This window comes from Delphinus delphis, chromosome 11, assembly GCF_949987515.2.
Source record: "Delphinus delphis chromosome 11, mDelDel1.2, whole genome shotgun sequence".
Classification (NCBI taxonomy): domain Eukaryota; kingdom Metazoa; phylum Chordata; class Mammalia; order Artiodactyla; family Delphinidae; genus Delphinus; species Delphinus delphis.
In genome coordinates, this window is record NC_082693.1 from 85594950 (window position 1) to 85618112 (window position 23163).

Consider the following 23163-nt stretch of genomic DNA (forward strand, 5'->3'; position numbering starts at 1 on the left):
TTGACTTTTGTTTTGTTTTCATTTGTTTTGTTTTTTAGATTCCACATATAAGTGAAACCACATGGTATGTGTCTTTCTCTGACTTATTTTGCTTAGCATAATTCTCTCAAGGTCCGTCCATGTTTTTGCAAATGGCAAGATTTCCTTCTTTTTTTTATTGCTGGGTAGAATTCTATTATTCTAGCCTCTTATATATATAGGTATATCTATATATATCTCACATCTCCTTAATCCATTTATCCAGCAATGGACACTTGTTTTCAATCTTGGCTATTGTGGGTAATGCTGCAATGAACATAGGGGTGTATATATCTTTTTGAATTAGTGTTTTTGTTTTCTTTGGATAAATACCCAGAAGTAGAATTGCTGGATTGTATGGTAGTTCTGTTTTTAATTTTTTGAGGAACTTCCATACTGTTTTCCGTAGTGGCTGCACCAATTTACATTCCCACCAACAGTGTGCACTGGTGCCCCCTTTTTTCCAGATCACTTACCAATACTTGTTATTTGTTGTCTTTTTGATAGTATCCATTCTAACAGGTGTGAGGTGATATCTTGTAGTTTTGATTTGCATTTCTCTGATGATTAGTGATATTGAGCATCATTTCATGTGCCTGTTGACCATCTGTATATCTTCTTTGGAAAAATTTCTATTCAGATGTTTGTTCATTTTAAAATCAGGTTGGTTTCTCTCTCTCTCTCTTTTTTGCTGTTGAGTTTCATGAGTTCTTTATATATTTAGAATATTAACCCCAATCAGATATGTGATTTAGAAATATTTTTTCCCATTCAGTAGGTTGTCTTTTCATTTTGTTGATGGTTTCCTTTGCTGTGTAGAAGTTTTAAAATTTGATGTAGTCCCACTTGTTTACTTTTGCTTCTGTTGCCTTTGCTTTTGGAATCAGATCCAAGCATTAATTTCCAAGACTGGTGTCAAGTAGCTTACCACCTGTGTTTTCCTCCAGGAGTTTTTATGGTATCAGGTCTTACATTTAAGCCTTTAATCCATTTTGTGTTAATTTTTGCATATGATGTAAGATAATAGTTTAGTTTCATTCTTTTGCATATGACTGTCCAGTTTTCCCGACACCATTTATTGAAGAGACTGTCCTTTCCCTATTGTATATTCTTGCCTCATTTGTCATAAATTAATTGACCATGTATGCATGGGTTTATTTTTGGTTTCTCTAGTCTGTTCCATTGATCTGTGTGCCTGTTTTTTGCCAGTACCATACTGTTTTGATTACTATAGCTTTGTCATATAGTTAGAAATCAGGGAGCATGATGCCTCCAGATTTGTTCTTTCTCAAGATTGCTTTGGCAATTCAGGGTCTCTTGTGGTTCCATAAAAATTTTAGGATTATTTGTTCTATTTCTTTGAAAAATGTCATTAGTATTTTGATAAGGATATACATCTTTTAAAGAACTTCACAATAACCTTTGAGAAAGGTATTCTTATTTTCCTCATTTGTCACAAGAGGGAAGTGAGTTTTTAAGAGATTAAAGTATACTTAATGCCATGTGGCTTGTAAAGTTGGAACCAAGTTCTGTATTGTTCAGGTAAGGGTATTAGGGGGAGGAAGTGCAGATGGAACTGTGCTGTGGGCAGAGAATCTGTGTTAAGTGATAGGACTGGGGTCCAAAAGAGATGGGTTGTTTTTGGCACGTGAGTGGGAAGCAGAAACAAGAGGGTTCAGTAGCAAATAGAAGCAGAGTTAGAAATGTATGTTACTCCTTTTGGAGCTGGGCTGGCATCCTTGAGTCTTGCTAATTTATTTAGGACATCACCTCCATTTTGTCTTGTGACTTTGCTTTACTTTATGATTAGTACATAGCGTGACTTATAACAGTTCCATGTAGGTACTAGCTTAGAAAAGAAAATATTTCTCAAATCTGTCAGTTTCCTAATCTGCTCATCTGTAAAATGAGCAGATTAGTTTGGGCGGTCTGTAAAATCCCTTTCAGAAACAACACCTTATAATTTATAGGAATTGTTAAAAATGGGCAGAATAAATTCTAAACCGAAGATTTGGATTTTATGATTTTCCTGCTCTCCTTTTCTTTTTTAAGATGATCTTTCAAAAAATCATATTCTCAACTCATCTCTTATAAAATATTATTTTAGTTGGGTATTGGGCTTAAGATTTTTGTAGCAATACTATCAAGATAATGGAAAGCTATCTTTTTCTTTTTTTCTAGGCCCTGCAGGAGCAGCTAAAGATGTGTAAGTACTTAATATTATGATTTTCTAAACTCTTTCTGAGGAAGACACTGTTTTCATGGTTATGACCTTTAGATATGTAGGTTTGGCTGAAAAGACATGGAAGTACTTTCTGTACTGAGCACAAATTAAGATTATTGTTTGGTTTATAACTAAAGGGCTATTTGAAGAATGGGTTTATTTGTGACTTTTCATTTTAGCGTTTCAGTTGCCCTAGCATTTTAACTCAGAGCTTTAAGAAAGGGAAATGTTTAACTCTGTTTCTATACCAGCTTGTGTAGAGATTTCTTCTAATTGCAAGCAAGTGATTATGGAAGAATTAAGCACCTAGCTCCTATGACTATGCAACATCTTAGAGTTTAGCCCGTGAGGAGGGCCTGGAGCCAAGCATTTACCAATGCACGCTGAATCGTTTTAAAGTCGATAATTAGATGTTTGAGTGAATGTATATGACCATTCAAGGTAATCAATATTGAGTTGAACTTCATACCACAAGACCCTTTCAGTGTTTCCATCATGCCCCTTCTTTGCATCTTCCTACCTCAAATCTAGGTATAGTAAGGACATTGCAGTAGTTCACTATTTAAGAGTGTTTGTGGCACAGGAAACTGTATTCAATATTCTGTAATAAACCATAATGGAAAAGAATATGAAGAAAATATATAACTGAATCACTTTGCTGTATACCACAAACTAACACAACATTGTAAATCAACTATACTTCAGTGAAAAAAATAAATAAAAATCAGCAGTTCTGGAAAAAAAAAAGTGCCATTAGGGAGCTGGACATTGGGATTGGGGGAGGGAGAAGGTGGGGATGGAGAACCCCAAGAACGACAACAACAAAAAGAGTGTTTGCAGTCACTCCATGGATTGTGGAATCAACCTCTGCCCAAGCCACCCCAGCTGGTTTGGATGTCAAGAGCGATGGTGCCACACACACACCAAGAGGGTAGGAAAAGGTGTATTGCTCACATAATGAGGCTTTCTGGGGAGAGCGGGGTGGCTCCCGAACTGGTCCATTCAGTCTGAGTGAAGGAAGGGGTGAGCAGCTTTGGTTTTTATTGGGAGTGGGGCTGGGGTGAAGGCTCCTGTGCATAGGCAGAGGAGCGCCTGGCTGTATCTTCCCCGCCAGCACACATGTACGAGTTCCCAGCTTTCTTAAAGGCTTTCACAGCAGGGGCAAATGGAGTGGTGGGCCTTAAAAGCTCTCGTCAAAAGCAGAGTTGGACTTTGTTTTTAATTATAAAAAGGAATCTGGAGAAGATTAGAATAGGGTTGTAAAGTTTTTTGGGAATTAAATAAGCTTTTTATATGGGACTTTCGAGTCCCATATAAAAGGAGGCAGTATAGAATGCTTCAGTGTCCTGGTTGCAGTGGTTGAGTTTATTACCAAAACGTTTAGCAACAATGTGTTCAGCATCCTTACCTGTGCCTGTTATTGCAGTATCTGGGTCTCTCTTCAGTCTCTCCCTCCCTTTCTATATGTTGTTGCCAGATTAATCCCCTGCCCTTTTAGGCCCCCCACTCCCAACTTTTGATTAGTCTCCACTGCCCACGGGATTGAGCCCAGAATCCTTTGGGAATAGGAAGGCCCTTTAGGTTTCAGCCTTTAGGGGGAAAGAAACCCTGCAGTTAGAGAGTGAATGAGGCCAAGGACCCAGAGGTGAGCTGAAGTCCTGCTCTGAGCCCACTCTCATGGTCTCAAACTGACCTCCTGTTTCCTGTCTTGGCTCCTTGTTTTTTTTGCTGTTCCCTCTGCCTGGAATGGCATTTTCCCCAATTCTGTCTGTGAAAATTCTATCTGTTCTCCTGGGTTTATATCTTATCCTTTACGAGAAGAACTTCCTGGATCTCTCTACTGGATATGTCTTCCTCTTCTGAACTTTCACAGCAGCTTGGACCTGTCTTATGATATGTCATATTGGGCTTATAGTGTTATTTATCTCCTTGTCTTTTCTCCCTTGGGAATTGAGAGAACTCCCCTCTAGTTAATAGTATCGTGCTGTGGACATAGTGTTCAATAAATGAATTCCATCATTTCTCTTTAAGGAGAGATTGATTTCATGACTTCCTCTTTCTTTCAGAAGCATGGAAATTTCTAAGGAGATTTAGTGATACCTTTGTGGACATTTTGTCAACATTAACTACTCCAGGACATGAGATGCCATTTAACTACTTTCTAAAATCCTGAATTCTCTAGAATTTAAACTTCCTGTGGCTTTGTGTACCTCATAGGCTCTGTAACTAAAAAGACGTAATTTTACTCAATAAATGACCCTTTAAAAAATAAATATGGTAAATTTAATTGGAAAAAATTGAAGAATATTATAGTGTTATTTTTCCTCGCACAAAAGGTATATTCAAACCCTTTTTAAGAAAAAATCAGAAGCTGTAGGTTTATAAAGCTTGACCATAACATTGGGGGGTGCTATGAAATTAGGGGGTGCCATGAAAGGAGCTAAGAAATTAAGACAATTTAAACTTATATTATGAAGATTTAAATTTTTTCTTTTTGTTTTAAATCTGAAGACACTGATTTCAAGGCAAAAGAAGTGGCCAAACTCACGTAATGGATGCTAAGAGTACAGAACCTCAAATAGGGCAACCACCATAGTGTACAGACCACGTAAAAGCCTTTGGGGGGGGAATTACGATTGTTTTTTACAAGTCAGAAACGTTATGATTACTCCCTTAATATATAATAAAAATAGTTCTCTAGGGAAGGTTTGGGATTTTTATTATATCTCCACTTACCTGTTTATTTGCCTGCTTTCTATAGGCAAGAAGCCAGGATTTAATAACAAATAAAATGATATTTCTGCCCTAAAGTAGGTCAGTGGCTACTGGGGACCAAAATACAGTGTGATTTTAAGTGTTAATTATTAAAATAGTTAATTATTAAATAGTCAAAATTTAATGCTTGTCTGGGTCTTGAAGGGTGAGTAAGAGTTTGTGTAGGAAGGAGAAGGATGGCAACCCAGGGCAGGAGAAAGAGCACGAAAGGAGGCACATGGGTGCAGGAGAGCCCCAGCTCTTCTGGGAAGTCAACCAGTCTGCCCTGAGCCTGTGGTGTAGGCTCAGCAGAGGTGGAAGATGAGGCTGGTGGGCTGGAGCCGGCTTGTGGAGGGCCTTTGGTGCCAGGCCAGTCATTGTACTTGGTTTTTATATGCATTCAAGAGCCATTCAGAATTTTAAGGTGGGGAATTACATGACTGTGTTTGAGCTTTAGGGTGATGACTCCCAAGGCAGTGGGATGTGTGAGATGGGGGAGGGGTGGAGGCACAGGGGATTAATGGCGCTGAGGCCACGAGAGGGTTAGACAGCAGACAGGACACTGGAAAGGAGCAGAGGTGGTGTGTTCAAGGCGCACTCGGAAATACAATTGATAAGACCCGTTGAATGACTGAACGGGGAAGTAAAGGAAAGGAAAATCTGAGGCGAAGATGACCCTGTGGTTTCAAACTTGAGCCAAGGGAAGGGATGGCTGATGATCCAAAGAGATCACATGGGCTAAAGGGAGAGGAGAAGCCAGTGCATGTAGAGTGACAGCCACACTGGTCACTTGGTTTCAGTTGGGTGATGTGAGTTCTCTGATGGAGTCAGGGTGAAAGCGAACTTAGGAGTGAGGAAGGGATGCCTGGTCTTTTGTTTTACAACAAAAAGGCAGTAAGGGATAGAAAGATGTTAGTAGCTTAAAGAGGAAGCATATTTTAAGAAATACATTTCTTTTTTTTTTTTTTGGCCATGCCGTGTGGCTTGTGGGATCTTAGTTCTCCAACCAGGGATTGAAACCCGTGCCCCCTGCAGTGGAAGTGCAGTCTTAACCACTGGACCACCAGGGAAGTCCCAAGAAATATATTTGTTATAAAAGGAATACTAAGGAAGTTCAGAAAGTATGGAAAAGCATTTTTTTTAAAAAGAAAAAATCAGCTATTATTCTCCCACCAGAGACAATCATCATTAATATTTTACACTGTTTTCTTCCGTTTCTTTGTGTAGTTATGTGTATGGATGATTTTGTATATTGAAGTCTGTTTTTCTTTTTCTGTTTATTTTTTACATGGAGGAGAGGTAGGTGTGCCCATAGGCAAAAGGGTAGGAGCAAGTTGAGTACGAAGAGCTGAGGGTAGTTTGGGGAGGTGTTATCTGTGTGGCTGAGGGAGTTATCAATGTACATAGATTCTACAACATGCAAGAAGGATTAAAAACATAGAAGGGTCCCCTTAGCAACTTGAGATAAGGAGGAAAGCATGGGTGAAGATATATAGAAATTTAATCATCATAAGACAGACCCACATGTATATCAGGGAGTGAGACTTACTTTTTTTTTTTTTTGCGGTACGCGGGCCTCTCACTGTTGTGGCCTCTCCCACTACGGAGCACAGGCTCCGGACGCGCAGGCTCAGCGGCCATGGCTCACGGGCCCAGCCGCTCCGCGGCATGTGGGATCTTCCCGGACCGGGGCACAAACCCGTGTCCCCTGCATCGGCAGGCGGACTCTCAACCACTGCGCCACCAGGGTAGCCCGAGACTTTCTTTTTTCTCTCCCTCTCTTTTCAAAAATAAATCACAGTACACTAACATGCAGAACAAAACAGAAGTAAATTCAATGTGATGACATTTGGCTATTTTCACAAACCTGCGAATCAACCATGCTTTTATTATTTATTTTTTTTAACATCTTTATTGGAGTACAATTGCTTTACCATGGTGTGTTAGTTTCTGCTTTATAACAAAGTGAATCAGTTATACATATACATATGTTCCCATATCTCTTCCTTCTTGCACCTCCCTCCCTCCCACCCTCCCTTTCCCACCCCTCCAGGTGGTCACAAAGCACCGAGCTGATCTCCCTGTGCTATGGGGCTGCTTCCCACCAGCTATCTGTTTTACATTTGGTAGTGTATATATGTCCATGCCACTCTCTCACTTTGTCACAGCTTACCCTTCCCCCTCCCCATATCCTCAAGTCCATTCTCTAGTAGGTCTGTGTCTTTATTCCCATCTTACCCCAGCCATGCTTTTATTTTATTTCTGCGAATTATCTTAGCTATTTGGCACAAATAGGTCGTGTTGGGATATTTTTGGTTGGAAATGGCAGAAGCCCAGCTTAAACTGGCCTAAACAAACAAACATAAAGGAATTTATTGGCATGTGTAACGGAAAACTTCCAAGGGTTAGGCCTTAGTCACAGCTGGATCCAGGTGATTGAATGACAGGAAGAAACTCTCATCTCTACTTTCCTGTTTTTGGCTCCATGCTAAGGCAGCTTTCCCCCAGTGGTGATGGAGATGGCCAGTTTCTATCTCATCAGCTTAATAATTCCTGTAGAAAAAGAGCTTCTCTTTCTCCGTAGTTTGATCAAAAGTCCTAGGGCTAGGCTTTCCCTGGCTAGGACGTGGGGTCAGGTGCCTCTCCCTGAACCAGTCAGTGGGCCAGGGGAACGTGGGCTCTCATTGGCCAGGCCTGGGTCACGTGCCCGCTGCTGCAGCCAATTGGTGTCATTAACCTCACCTAACCATATGGCTAAACAGTGGGAGAGTGGTGATGCTGTTACCAGAATGGGAGAGAATTATAACTGGGCAGGCAGAAGAGAAGCAGCTTCTCCATGTAGGTCACCTTCCATGTTATTTCAAAAAAAATCTCTTGATTTTTAATAATACATATATTCTATATATGTGAATTTTCCAAATATATGTTGAATAACAAGTTGACTCAAATTTAATGTCTGCTGTTGAACATAAAAGCTCATGGCCACTCAATTTAAACAAGGTTATTCAAATACTTCTTTCACTTAAAACTTGTAAAGTGATATTTCATTAAGATTTTTTTCTGGGTAAAGTAATTTTATTGTTATGGAAGGTGACAGCTATAGAGAAAAATATCTTGGAATGAGTTATCATAAAACACGCTGAAGGGACTTCCCTGGCAGTCCAGTGGTTGAAACTTTGCCTTCCAAGGCAGGGGATGCGGGTTCAATCCCTGGTCGGGGAAGCTGAGATCCCGCATGCCCCGAGGCCAAAAAAACCCAAAATATAAAGCAGAAGCAATATGGTAACAAATTAAATAAAGACTTTAAAAATGGTCCACATCACACAAAAAAATCTTTAAAACAACAACAAAAACATGCTGAAGCTCTTTTTTTTTTGGTACGCGGGCCTCTCACTGTTGTGGCCTCTCCCGCTGCGGAGCACAGGCTCCGGACCCGCAGGCTCAGCGGCCATGGCTCACGGGCCCAGCCGCTCCACAGCATGTGGGATCTTCCCGGACCGGGGCACGAACCCGTCTCCCCTACATCGGCAGGCGGACTCTCAACCACTGCGCCACCGGGGAAGCCCAGCTCTGTCTTTTTTAAAACATGGAATTATGTATCTCTAATCTTGAGTTTCCTTGGAATTCTTTATAAATTTCTCGTGTCATATACACCCGTGTCAGCTGAGCCCTCTCCTAATTACAAGCCTGAGGGTATCTGATAGCCTTGTTTCTCCTCTGTGACATGGCAGGCAAGGCTGTCTTCTGAAGTGAGGTAGCATTGAAAAATTCTACCCGTCTTCCGGGGTGGAAGTAGCATTGAAAAAGCATGCATTTTGGAAGCAGACAGACCTCTGTTTAAACTGCTCTCCATCCTTTACTAGCTGTGTGATATTGTGTCTTTAATCTTCTTATCCGTAAAATTGGGATAATAATAACTGTTCAGGGTAACCGTCTTCATCATTATCCTCATCATTCTCAATTTTAATAGCTCATCTTTGTTGAGAATTGCATACCATAGAGTGATTTCCAGCACTTTAAGTACATTATCTCATTCAGTACCCCCAACAGGCTGATGAAGACAGTAGTGCTCTTTCATTTTACAAATGAGGAGATGGGACACAGAGAGGTTAAGTAACTGCTTAATGGTTATGATGGTTATTAGTACAGTATATTCAGCTCCTAGGATAATACTTGGTATTATGTGTTGCTATCCTGCTCCCCCATCCTGTCCCCCCGCCCCCCGCCCGTAAATGGTAGCTAGAATTATTAGGTGGTTTAAGGGTTGTTGAAAAGATTTGGCAGTGCCTCTGTTATGAATCCCTGATGGCAGAAGACCCAGTGCATTGAGGGCCTTGCTGTGGTTAGAAATCTCACATTCCGATTGGTTGCTCATCAATACATGTTCAGATTTTCCTTGGTGGGACCCAGTGGAATAAAAGGCAGAGAAGCAATTGAGTGGGTTCATTCAGGGATAGAGAGGGGTTGGTTGTGACCGGCAAGTATGGTTGAAATGCTTGACTGCAAGGCACATGCTAGAGAGAGGGGGAGGGGAAGCCCTAAGGGGCTGATGAATGGGGAGAGCTGGGGCTGGAGGCTTCTTGGGAATTGTGGGGAGGGGAGAAAGAAGGATTTTTTTTTTTCCCTAAGGAGTGGGATTGTCTACTCTAAAATATCAGAGGTGAAATAATTGCAGGAACTAAGCTCCATGGAGCACTCCTGGGATTAAGTTCTTAGAGCAGCAGTAAAAGTTGCTGGGATAGAGGAAGTCAGCAAAATGTGAAGCAAGAGGTCGTTTAGGTGGTTTTCATGGGATTTAAAATTGTCCACGGTAATGACGGTTAGGAAGAAAACCTTTGAGTCAGGGCCGAGATGTTTAGTGCATCCGGGGCTGTTATGGCAGGGCTGATGCCAGCGAGGAGAATTTTTGAGTGAAAATGAAATTGGCCCCATCTAAAGGAGTGCTTTGGGGAGGTTGGGAGCATTCTGGCTCTGTCTCCTGTTTGGAGACCCTGGGACGAGGGAAAACAAGCTGCTTATTCCCAAGGTTTTGAGAAAAGTGATACATCTGGGAAAAGCAAGGTTTCTTAAAGGGGAGAGAACACTCCTGCCTGCTTTGTAGCAAAGGATACTTCTACACCCAATGTTGAAATAATCCAGCACTGTGTGCTGCTTAGAAGGAGAACAGAAGAGGGGTAGGGAAATTGCAATTTAATTCTTGATCCATTACCCCATACAAAGAGCAAATGTCACTCATGTTCTCCGGTAGTACATTCTGGAAGAAAGAAAGGGACCCATCCAAGGAGAGAGACTTAAAGCTAACTGTCCTAAGAAGTTTTGAAATTGTGAAGACATGAATGAGATTACATATAGGCCCTAACAGTCAATGATAAAGTGTTAATTCTGTCCAATATCATATGTAATTAAATGCTTGGTAGAATCGATTGGAACCTCCGTGAAAAGGAGGGGTCATCGTAAAAACATATTATAGAGAAAATTAAATGATTCCACTTTATCTAGAGGATGGTAGTGTCAAATGGAAGTAAACATTGTCAATTAATAAGCTTATTCCAAAAGATGATCATGAATGCTAACTAAAAATAGATCATTGGAGCTACACGCATGATCTCCTGAGGCTTCCGTGTTGAAATTGTACCGTTTACAAATCAAAATAAGTTTGGCCTCTGTAGTGACACTGCAAATATGGAAAAAGAAAAGGCTGCAGCCTGTTTTTCTGCTTTTTAGATCATCGCTAATAAGAATAGCTCTGTATTTAGAACATTTTTGTTGATGAATAAGTGAAAAATAAATCCTTTCTTTGCCACAGAACTATGTCGTTCTGGAAGTCTAGGGCAGTGAGAACGTTCTGAATTTTAAGGCACCTGTAGCCACCGTGCGTGAGGAGCTATTAATTGGAGTGGCTAGCGGCTGCCTGATGTTTATCATCTGTGTTTGTTCTAGAGAATGCACATGATGTGTCCATGCCGTGGTTCCATTATTTTACCTTTGAAACCCTTTTTGTAGGTCACTTGGGACAGCTATTTTATACAACCCAGAAACTAAGCAAATATTGTGACGAAAATATTCTGATTACCATGTGCTACTGAAGAAGAAAAAAAGTAGTGGTTTATATTTACTGTAGTAACTCTGAATAAGGTCTCGCTTCATTGAAGTGATCGTTATTGATAGGATGGTATAAATGGATTGAAAGGTTTATGTGTTTTGTGTGGAGAGTTAGCTTTAAATAGGTATATGCACGAAATACATTAATGAAGAAAGGACAGGCAGAGGAAAGCCAGCCAGCCCCAAAGAGCAACCACAGACATGGAGCTGGTTTGGAAGTGTCTCACCTTCTGGAACCTTGACTTAAAAGAAGTCAGAGCTTTATGGTTAGAGAGAAATTCAGTGCTTTATGGTTAGAGAGAAATTCAGTGTCTCTGGTTCATTTAGGAGAAGGTCTGCAAAGCTAGTAGGAAGCAGATGGGTGTGCAGTGACCTAGAGAATCAGGATCAGTGTAGATACTCAATCTGAGAAGTGTGAGGAGAGTGCCACGCTGGCGTCAAAGGAAGTAGGCTAGAAGTATTTGGTGGAAACTCTGAGATATAAGAAAGCACTTTTGAAACCAACGGTTGCTTTTTTTTTTTTTTTCTTTTTCTGACATCGCCCCAAATAGGGGCAACTTTGGTAAGATAGCGATCACTAAACACTATATTGCTCTGCAAAGGTGTGTCTTTTTTTTTTTAACATCTTTATTGGAGTATAATAGCTTTACAATGGTGTGTTAGTTTCTGTTTTATAACAAGATGTGTCATTTTTAAACTATCAACTGAGGATTTAGCTTTTCAGCAATCCCCAAAGTGGGAGGAAATGACAGACTGGTGGTCACCCTCAATCACACTTGGCTCTGCAAACATTTTTATGAATGCAGTGGCCGAAAATCTGAGTCAGACACTGGGAGCATATGATCTCACTCTAGGAGATTATCATGAGACTCAGTGGATGGCTTTAACTTGGACACATTGTTTCTCCTACAACACCTGTCCTTTGATAAAAGAAGCTAAATCTTTGTTAACAAAGAGAGACCCGATGGTAATTAAATGCCCAGTGTATTTTTTAAACCTGGTCCCAAATTGTTAACATATGCTCCATGGTTCTTAGGAAATGTTCTTGCGGTTTAAAAGTTTTTTTCCAAAAGATGTGACGTGACCTTTTGATTAAACAATATTGCACTATTACATTTTCTTTCTAAATGTGACATCACTTTCCACAAATTTTCAGATGCTGTATATGCCCAGAAATAAGACACTGTCTTGAGACCAGAGAAAGCAATTTACCAAGAGGCTTTCGGTCATGCTCCCTCTGGAAAAAAACAAGTTTATTACACAAGTTTACTCTGTAGAGTAGTGGCTCATGGGGATTTAAAAATGGAGGAACTAGGCTTCCCTGGTGGCGCAGTGGTTGAGAGTCCGCCTGCCGATGCGGGGGACACGGGTTTGTGCCCCGGTCCTGGAAGATCCCACATGCCGCGGAGCGGCTGGGCCCGTGAGCCATGGCTGCTGAGCCTGCGCGTCCGGAGCCTGTGCTCCGCAATGGGAGAGGCCACAGCAGTGAGAGGCCCGCGTACCGCAAAAAAAAAAAAAAAAAAATGGAGGCACTACTTGCTAAACTTAATCTAGGTCTTTCAGTACCTCTTCGCTCCTTTACTCTTTGGACCCAAGAAGTAAGTCTTCCTTCTAAAATGTGTCCTGGGCACCACTGTGAAACGTACCCTGTTTATACCCAAACCCCAGCTCTTAGTTCCAGCCCCTCCCCTGGGGCCCGGCCTCCTCTTTCACGTGCCTCTCCCTTCGTTGACACTGAGGCACATGTGATGGATAATAGAGAACTTGAATTTGTAACTTTAGCCAACAGGTAGAATTAAACTATATTTAAATCTTAGCCTTTCCAGACCCTCAAAATTATTCAAATGGGTGGTTGCTTACACCACTGAATAAAAAAAGCCAGCCTACCTGCCTCTTAACACTCCACCCTGCCTTCCTCTTCACTTAGTTGGGGACGCCAGAAATCGAGGGGGGCCGTGACCTTCTCTTGCCATGATATTAAGGCATTAAGACTGTGTTAAGTGGCCGGGCTTTCTTTGTTAGCTGTTTTAGATTCAGTTACACATTGCAGGGGGTAGTCTGTGGCCATTTAGTCCCTGGTTAGATTAGAGACAGCTGTTGTAGCCTCGTCTATTTCCCATTTCCTCTCTCAAGAGCACTAGACTGGGCTAAATTAAAATTGAGGTGAAGCTAATGATGAAGAGCTGACTTTCTCTCCCCATCTTTGCCAGCCAGAAACTTCCTGTTTTCCTGGCAGGGCCTTTGAGAATGGGGTAGACCAGCTGGGTAAGAGGCATGGAATTGGGTCCCCTCGCCTGGGTGATTGCCTTGTTAGGGGGTGCTTGTCCCCCTCAGGGCCTACTGCAACCACCCCTTATTGCTACGGGACCCACAAATAGAATCAGATCTCAGGATGTTCCCACGGGACAAGCACAATGTCTGACCTGGGAAGAAAGAGCTTATACTGCAAAGTAATTGCAGGCTTGTGCATTTTCTTCTACCAGAATCCTCAGGAATATGTATGGAAATGGCTTCTAAGGGTGTGAGACCAAGGAGAAGCAGTGTATGCTGAGACTGAATTTATTGATATTGTTGTATTTAACAGAGATTCCAGATTTAGTTTAGGTGCATGGCTAGGACTCTTAACAGTTTAGTCAACTTGGTTGACGAAACTAAACTGAAGGAGCTTATGCTCTCACCAGGGGAGGAGCATGTCAGGACTTCTCTGGTGTGATGGAGAGGAAGGAATCCAAAGGCTTGAAGAGATAGGAAAGCTGGTGTGAATTTCTCAAGTGTGAGCTGCTCCCCACTGCGGAGGAGACCCCCTTCCCTAGGAGACTGAGCAAATTGAGAGACACATAGTGAAGGGAGTATCCAAGATGACTGTCCTCTATAACGTGGCTATGACAGTTGGGACATGCTGCCCTTGAGATGGGTTCTTTGTTTCCTTGGGTGTGACAGGATCCCAGAGAAGCAGAGGCCAAGAACTGAACCACCTAAGACAAGGTGGGCACACTTGCCATAACAGACAGCAGGGATGAAGAGGCAGAATGTTTCATCCTGGAAGGAATTTTAATGAGAGCTAGTTGATCACAATCTCCCTAGGGATAGATGAGAAAGATGGCCACCTAAGGGTTCATTTTCTCCCTCTGTATATTTTATAAGAGGAAGACTTCTGGTCTGTGAGCCAGAAAGCTAAGCTGAGTCATCACAATGGAAAGGCATAGCCTCTTAACCCAGTTTCCAAACCCAAGTCAGACTCAGAGTAATTAAGGCCACATTCCCTTGAGGGAATTTTAAACACGGCCACATGTATGTACGGTAGATATTTTTTCACATCTTCCCCAAAGGATTTGTGTTCATTTACTAGAGCAACTGTGTGCAGAACAAAAGGAAGTGCCTGGACCTTTTAGAGATTTCTAGTCACTGGCTCTGAGTTGCTGTTAACACCTGAGGACCCAAAATGCCATTATGGGCGATCAGTCCATGTGTGGGCTTATAGTCATCAGGTAAAAAATGGAATTTTGGCTAACCTAAAAATTGCAGTGAGTCCAGTAGTCTGCAGATCCCATACTCTGATTATTTCCTCAGTTTGTGAGTTCATAATCAGAGTAGATGTATTTGGCAACTGGAAGAATCCCCACATTGGCTCTCTGACCTGTGAAGGAAGGGCTATCTTGGTAGGAAGGGTCAAGTAGAAGCCTATGGAATTTCCCTTCTATACCAGAATAATATACAAAAAGGAATACTGCATTCCTGGTGGAGTTGCAGAAATTGGTGCCGTCACCAAAGACTTGAAAAAATGAAGACGCTTCTCATGTCTCCTTTTAACTTGCCTCTTTGGCCCATGTGGAAGGCAGATTTATTTTAGAGAGTGACTTTGGATTCTTGTAAACTTGATGAAATGGTGATTCCAATTTCAGCTGCTGTTCAAGGTGTGGTATCTTTATTGAAAACACTCAACATAGCCCCTAGCTCCTGTTTTGCAACCTTTGACGAATACTTTACCTCTGAACTGGTTTGCGAGGATAACAGAAGCAGTTTGCTTTTACCTGGCAAGGCCAACAGTATACCATCACAGTGTTGCCGTTCATCCTCTATTCGGCAATATCTTGATGTTACTGATGTCCCACAGCACGTCATACTGGTCCAATACACTGATGACATGGTAATTGGGCCTGATAAACAGGAAATAACAGGTACTTTAAATGCTTTAGTGAGACACGTTCAATGCAGGGCTGGGAGATAAACCCTACTCTTGCTACCAAGTAATGTGTCAGTTCGTGTCCAGTCAGGGTAAAGGAAACCACATTAAATATTTTAGCAGAGAGAAATTACTATTAGGAATTGGTTGAACAGGTCATGGAGGATTGAGGATGTAAGAAGGGAAGGCTGAGGTCGTAGGGAGAGTTATAATAGGAAGTGGCTACTGTTCCTAGGGCAGGAGTGACAAAGGAAGGAAGTTGGGGTTATTGGAATCTAGGACCCGGAAGAGGAGCAGTTCTCTGGGGCTGGGACACTGACTTCTGGAGAGAGGGCACTGCCAGGCTGGTGTAATCGCAGCTGAATGTTGTAATCCAGCAGTAACCACAGTTGGAGGCCACATAGTAGCCGCTGCCCACCCACTTGAGCTGTAGTGACCCGAAAAGGAGTGTTAACAGGGCCAGTCCTGGAAACTGGAGCCAGCTGCTGGGGTGCTGTAGGCTGGAGCAGCACGCAGAGCTAGAAGGAGCAGCCCTTTCCCCTCTTTTTGCATTTCATGTCTCTTGAGCATCCCATCTGGTAGAACCTAACAGGGAGCCGGGTGGCAAAGGAGGATGTTTCTCAGAGTCCTCGCCCCTGCGTTGCAGAACGTGGGGAGGGTGAGTCCAGCACAGTTTCCCTGGCCAGAGCAGATTTTGTGTTGCTAGGCCATGTAGTTGTTTCCAGTTGTCGACCCCTTGGTAATTTGTGCTGGCTTTCCTTCCCCTTATTGACATCAGCCTCCATGGTGGTGAAATTGGGACCGGAGCAGGGGGAGCGGGGAGGGAAACTGGTGAAAGTTACCTTTCACTTTTTGTTTTTAGGTGATTTGATCGATGGTGTCTGGTCCCTTGCCTCCTACAACCCCGTGTTTTGGTTCCCTTGGTAGAAGCCTTATTCTCAAGGTTTCTTCCCTATTTATGGTAGATTCAGGGGTGTTCTCGTCCCTGAATCCCTTCATTCACACTTCCCATTTTCAGTGCCTCTGCCTGTAGGCACCTGGGCATTGACTCCTGCACTGTGCTTCAGAACTATTATTTAGAAGTGGATTGCTACACTAGGAGATTTCTCCTGGTTGAGGTATGTCCACTTGCTTCTTGTCTAAAGGAGCAAGTGTACGGGTAGGCTGAGTTTGTGGGGATATTTGGACCAATTAACTCCGAGCAGTGTGGTCTGGCCTTTTCCAGCTCATCTAATGTGAATCGGCCTCTTTTTCACTTTGTCGTTTCCAGCATGGACTAATTCAATCTTCAGTCTCTGTTTTCTAAGGGAAGACTCCAGGGTGAAGTCATCTCATTCTTTGTCTTTAGTACCAACAGAAAATAGGGCCATGATGTCCGTGATCGAGGGCCCTCCAGACTCTGTCAGCGACTGCTGTTCTCGCCAAGGCGGAGTCCGTGTGGCTTTCTGTCCTGCGCTTCCTCCCCACTTCCTTCCCTGCTTTAGGAACAAGTCTTGTGATCCGTCAGCAATCACAGCTGCAGGCTGCACAGTAACCACTGCCCTTCCACTAAAGCTGTCGTGACTAGAAAAGAAAAATAATCAAGTCCCTCATGAAAAACAGTGGCTCATCCAAGGGCTCCATGGTGGGGGGTGATCCGGCCCGAGCGCAGTTCCTAGCCCGACGCTCTGGATTGGCAGCTTCGAGGAAGGACCACAGGCTATGTTCATTACTTTAGAAACTGAACGGAAATCTGCGTGTGCCTACAAGGAGGCTGCCCAGGCTCTACATTAGCAAAATATAAGATTTATTTGCCTTGGATTCGAATTACACAAACACCCCGTGGGAACCATCCCATGCACATCAGAGGCTCCCTTTGGCACTTGTGTGTCTAAGAAAATTATCAGCAAGTGAGATAGTAAGGCCAGTTGATAACAAAATCTTTCAAAATATGTTCTGTGAGGGGAAACAAGTACAGTGATTTCAAGTTGTGCACAGGTGGGGCAGCCCAGGTGTTTGGACGGCCAGGCCATTACTCAAAACCTAAAACAGTTGGGTTTTAGGGCATTGAATAATTTATGAGAGATAATAGATTAAAAATAATTCACTATTTTTTTACATTAGGGGAAGTTAAATATATTTTAAAACACTGAATAAATCCTTAAGATGGATTAGGCAAAAGGGGAAAGGTTTAAAATACACAGATATGTCATTGGATATGAAAAGAATATCTGTGAGAAAAAATGAGACATTGTATATGTCCAAATCTGCCGGTTTCAGCTTCACAAACAATTTCATTATAATGTTGGCCATTCAGAACCAGAGTAAACAGTTCTGATAATCTTGAACGAGTTTGTCACCATCATTTTTCCTAGTATCTGTACTAACGGGTTATAAATCCATTTTAATTAAAACTGGTAAACAGCACCTGAAAGTGTTATACCACTTCAATAAGCATAGCACCAGTTCTAATACAGCATGACTTTGACACCTTTGAATTAAAAAACGATCCAACTTTAGCAAGAGATAAATGAAGTTGATAATTAAAAGTGGGTTATGGGCTCAATTTGGACAAATTAGATTGCAGGGTGGCTTTTGCCCTCTACTGGAGTATTTTCTGTGTGCATGGCCAGTGTTTAACAGATAATTTCCAAATCTCCACTTCCTTTCTCTATAGACTTCTGATTTACGGGCTGTTGCAATGAAGCAAAATCTCATGTACATATATACGTTCACAGCTTTTAAATGTGTGAAACCATGATATGACAATCCCAGCAATTAAAAGATTCAGTGAAGCTGCTTAGATGTTTTCAGTCTGCTTTCTTCTTAACTGAAGCCCCTTATAATTACAAGTTGAGTTCAGCGAGTTACATTTGAACCTTGTTTTTTTTTTTTCTTTCAGAAAAATAACTAATGTATGCTAGCTAGTACTTCAAGGTAAACTTCCTGATCTAAAAATACGCCAAGGAATTCTAGTAGAATATGGATTCCTCTTATTCAAGGAAAGATACTGTGCATTTTAAAGTAGTGATTCCCTCTAGAAATTTCCTTTGAACATTTCCCTCTTTGTAGTAGATCATGTATAAAATGGCTGTTTTTTTTAGATAAAAGAAAGTTAAATTGACTTTAACTCTTTTTGCACTAAGGAAATCTTTCATACCTAGAACTGTGCTGCTGAACTGGCATAAGAGACACAAACTCATAGTGTGTTAGGACTAGAAGGGACCTTGGGCGTCATCTGGTCGACCCTGTTATTTTACAGATGAGATACAGGCTGGCAACTTGCCCACAGCCTGTCACACAGGGAGCGGGTGGCACAGCCAGACAAGAACCCAGGCTTCCTGACACCCAATTAATGTGCTCTTTCCAGTATTGGCTGCCCTCAGGTTTTTTGTTTTTGTTTTTTGTCCCTCGAATTAGTGTTTTCTGTTTTTTTAATTGAAGTATAGTTGATTTACAGTCTTGTGGCTATCTCTGCTGTACAGCAAAGTGACTCGGTTATACACATATGGACATTCTTTTCTTTATATTCTTTTCCATTATGGTTACCTCAGTGTTTGATCTTGTTCAGCAATTGGACTTATTGGCATTTGATGGATTTGCGCTTTTTGGTAAGTAGAAAACTGCCAATTTCTTAGTATATAAATGATTGAGGTGAAGAGAGAATCCTGTGTTACAGAAATACTTGATGGAAGAACTTGAAATAAACAAAATTGGCTTTAACTCGTCAGTCCCTCTTTTCTCAGAGCCAAAAATGAAGTCTCTGACTGTGTAACCAAACAGCTCATAGCAAACGTTTTTGACCTTTTAGAACAGAAGAATCAATAACAGAAGATGACAAGAGGAGGTATGTTTGGTGTTGAAGCTACCTTTAATTTGAATAATTTTGGTCCCACCTCATGGATTTAATTTAACATGAATTAATTTAACTCATGCATTTAATCGACCACTGTAGCACATTGCCAGTAATACAGATTCCACCAGGAAAACTTTTGGCACAGAGAATACAGGTAGGAGCATGCAGTGTGATAAATATCTTGCCCAGGGACCATAATCTTTGCTTCTTCCAAACAAGCTTGGTTTGTCCTGTGCACACGGCTTGTGCTAGTTTCCATCTTGTGGCCTTTGGATGTGCTGTTCTCTAAAATTGGATGATATCTCTTCCTTCCTTCCGCCTTCTCCGTCCTTCCATCCTCTGATTAGCAGAACTCCACTCTCATTACTCCTTATCTCTCTCTCTTCCTTCTCACTTTATACCTACCTACAGGTAAAGTGTTTTTGTGTGCCCATAGCACCTCATACCACATTGACCACTCTGAATTCTTGATAAATGTTGACTGATTAACTGTAACATGTCACGCTACTGATATTCATTACTCTACTAAATTGTAAAAATCCTAACTTCTCTTCTTTCTCACTGCAAGTAAAATATCTAAAAATTCTACTACACAGCTTTCTTTTTTTTATATATAGCTTCTTTTTTTTAACATGGAAAAACAAGATCTCTCCAAGGGCAATAATATTCTGAATTCTACTTTGGAAAGTCATGAGTTATTTTAATAATTCTATAATTGTTTGAAGGCCCCATGCTCTCATCATTTTCTGCAAATGTTTAGTAACCACGTAGTTTGGTCTGATTTTTTCTATCTCTGCTTCTTTTCATCAAGAAACTATGGAGGGGTGTATGTTGGTCTGCCATCTGAAGCTGTCAATATGGTGTCCAATCAAACAAAGACTGTGCGAAAAAGTAAGTAAAACCATGTGATGTGTACTCTCTCTACATGTTTATTTTTTTTTGCTTTGTGAAAAACGTATGAAATGTATATTTCAGCTTGCCTGACTCACCCTACATATTTCTGACTTGCAGTGAACTGTGTATAAGAGCCATAGCTGGGACTTCCCTGGCAGTCCAGTGGTTAAGACCCTGTGCTTCCACTGCAGGGGGCATAGGTTTGACCCCTGGTCGGGGAGCTAAGATTCCGCATGCCGCTCGGTGCGGCCTTAAAAATAAAACCCAAAAAATCCATATCTGCTCATTGTAATCACTTGTTGAAATTGCCACCCACATGATGAGAGTAATTCCAGAGCAAAATTTAGCTTCTGTTTGTCATTATGCTCCATGGATATTTTAAATTTCTTGTTAATTTCAGTGATGATCAGTGTGAAAATGAAAGCAAACATTTCAGTAAGTTTATGGAGTTTTTGTAGAACATAAAGGTACATTCCTATAATATATTATAAATGTGACTGATAAGTAGTCTGGTGATTAGAAGAAAATTAACTGTCTTTTGTATAATGAAATGAAGTGGAGACTCCTTTTTCTGAGTTTTAGTAGTTAGTAATTGCAGGGCTAATGAAGTTCTTTTGATAATAGGTACGATTGCAGCCTTGTAGATAGCTTCTTGCTTAAGTAAATTTTTTTTAATTTATTTTTATTTATATTATTTATTTTTGGCTGTGTTGGGTCCTCTTTGCTGTGCACGGGCCTTCTCTAGTTGCGGCGAGCAGGGGCTACTCTTCATTGCAGTGCTCGGGCTTCTCATTGCGGTGGCTTCTCTTGTTGCGGAGCACGGGCTCTAGGTGCATGGGCTTCAGTAGTTGTGGCACATGGGCTCAGTAGTTGTAGCCCTTGGGTTCTAGAGCACAGGCTCAGTAGTTGTGGCGCACGGGCTTGGTTGCTCCGTGGCATGTGGGATCTTCCTGAACCAGGGCTTGAACCTGTGTCCCCTGCATTGGCAGGCGGATTCCTAACCACTCTGCCACCAGGGAAGTCCGTTAAGTAAATTTTTAAGTGTGGCTCGTGGTGAAGAATGCTGATTTACTAATCACTGTACAGTTGTCTGATAATATGGTTTTAAAGAACTGTTAATATGTACACATAAAATTACATATATGTAATATTTGATTTAATTTGTACACAAGCCTTTATTATTTCTTAACGTACTATGGTTATTTGTTCCTCATTTTTTTTTCTCTACTCGATGATTTAGACTAGCAAATACATATATGTCACAACTATTTGTAGTTTTGTAGGAAACTGGAATATATTCTTTATAACTGAATATTTAACTTTTCTTAATTTTCTCTTTTTTTAAGATTAGAAGAAAGTAATATCATGACAATAATCAAGAGGTACTGTATATTTTTCTAAATAATTCTATATATTCAGCCTGGATGAATGAACTGTAGATATTAATGCTCTATATTTCTAAGAAATCTCGAACTTGAGTATGAGGAGGGGTCTCATCTTGTGGTTAAATCTATGGAACCCAATATATTTTATTGTAAAGAGGTCTTTAATGACTAGATCAATTTTCTTTGCAGTTACTTTTTTTCATTAATATTTTTTCAAATGTAACTTAATTCATTTAATAAGAACAAGCTGTTTGCCTATACTACCAGGGTTTCACTCTTCATTGCCAAAATCTTTGAGGGGCTAGGACCTTGGAAGTGACAGACAAGGAGAGACTAGAGAGGTTGGGAATTAGATTAGGATCAATATTAAATGTTTGGCAATAGTCAGGGGTAGTTGACATACAGAGAGAAGATGTACCAGTACCAAAACTCCAGTAGAGATAGGCAATTGTCAGTGTGCAAAGATGCAGTTTTTCAGGAAGGAATAGTAAAATATAGACCAAGTTTAAAAGATGAAGCACTGTGGACCTGGTGAAGAGCTTGGAGTTAGAATTATAAGACAAACAAACAAGAACAAGGACAGAAGAAAAATAGCTTTCATTTATTAACTACTGTTTGGGTACTAGTCTCTAGAAGCTACTGAGCAGCATTTCCATTGAGGAGAAGAGTTTCTGTTTACCTGGACCAAAATGCATGCAATGCTTAGATCCCCACTGTCTTTCAGTCTTGCTGAATGACATCCCACCTCTTTTGAACATCCAGTGATCAGGAATGCTCTGTCTCCTGAGATAGCCCATTCTCTTTTGGGTGTCAAACAACCGTGGATTTGAATTCAGGCTCTTTCACTTTCTAGCTGGGCAAGTTTCTTCCCCTGATGCTTATTGAAGGGTTTGTGTTAGGATTAAATGTGAAGTAGATGGTAGCTTCTGCTATAATTGTCATTGTCATCATCACCATCAATATCATCATCACTGTACCATCATCCTTTTTTGTAACCAGAATCCAGCCATTGGTAGATCAGAAGCAAGACTGATTTGATATTGAACCAGCTTCTGGCTGAGGGCCAGTACTGATGCTGGTGTCTGGGATGGGATGGGTTGCAGAATAAGCTCACAGGTGGAGACAAATAAGCTTTCCTCCTGGAGGAAAGGGACATGGAAGCTGTAACTGGTTTCTTCTGGACAAGAAATACCACAATATTGGGCAGCTGCTTTTTCAAAGACCCTCTCATCAAGGCTACAGCATTATGGAGCATTATTCCCTAGTGCCCATAACCGCGTTAGGGTGTTGAGCTTCTCTTTAGGAACTTGCTGGAGATTTTCTATTTCTAGTTATTTTTAACAGAGTTCTAAGTCTCATGTAGATTTCTAAGTTCCCTGCTAGTTTTCCCTGATGCAGCAGTAGTTTTACTATTTGCATCAAATAGAAAAGATAATCTAGTTGAAAGTAAACATATATTAGTGTTTACCCTCCTGAAAACAGGGTGTATTTCAAAAAGCATCTGAATAGAGTGGGAAGAAGTGCTGTGTAGATAGATATCTGGAGACTCGGTAGCTCTGCTGTTAACACAGGACCTTAGATGAATCCCTTACCTTCTCCCAGCTTCACCCAATTTCAGTTTTTACATGACAGAGTTACACAAGATGATTGTCCAGCTTTGTATATGGATCTAAAATTTCCTGATAACAGTTGAGCACTATTGCTGGTTAGTCAGTCCACATAACATTAGACAGCTAGGTAGAATATTTCCCTACTGCTCGTGGCTATC

General features: G+C 41.2%; 1 protein-coding gene across 1 annotated transcript in view; it reads left to right on the top strand.

Annotated features, from left to right (window-relative positions):
• Window positions 1–23163, top strand: part of C11H12orf75 (chromosome 11 C12orf75 homolog) — a 37646-nt gene that overhangs the window by 12460 nt on the left and 2023 nt on the right. Inside the window, exons 2-5 of the mRNA XM_060023900.1 lie at window positions 2200–2224; window positions 19072–19107; window positions 19928–20007; window positions 21357–21392. Of these exons, the coding sequence (XP_059879883.1) occupies window positions 2200–2224; window positions 19072–19107; window positions 19928–20007; window positions 21357–21361 (146 nt within the window). The 3' untranslated portion in view covers window positions 21362–21392. The remainder of the gene's footprint in view (window positions 1–2199; window positions 2225–19071; window positions 19108–19927; window positions 20008–21356; window positions 21393–23163) is intronic.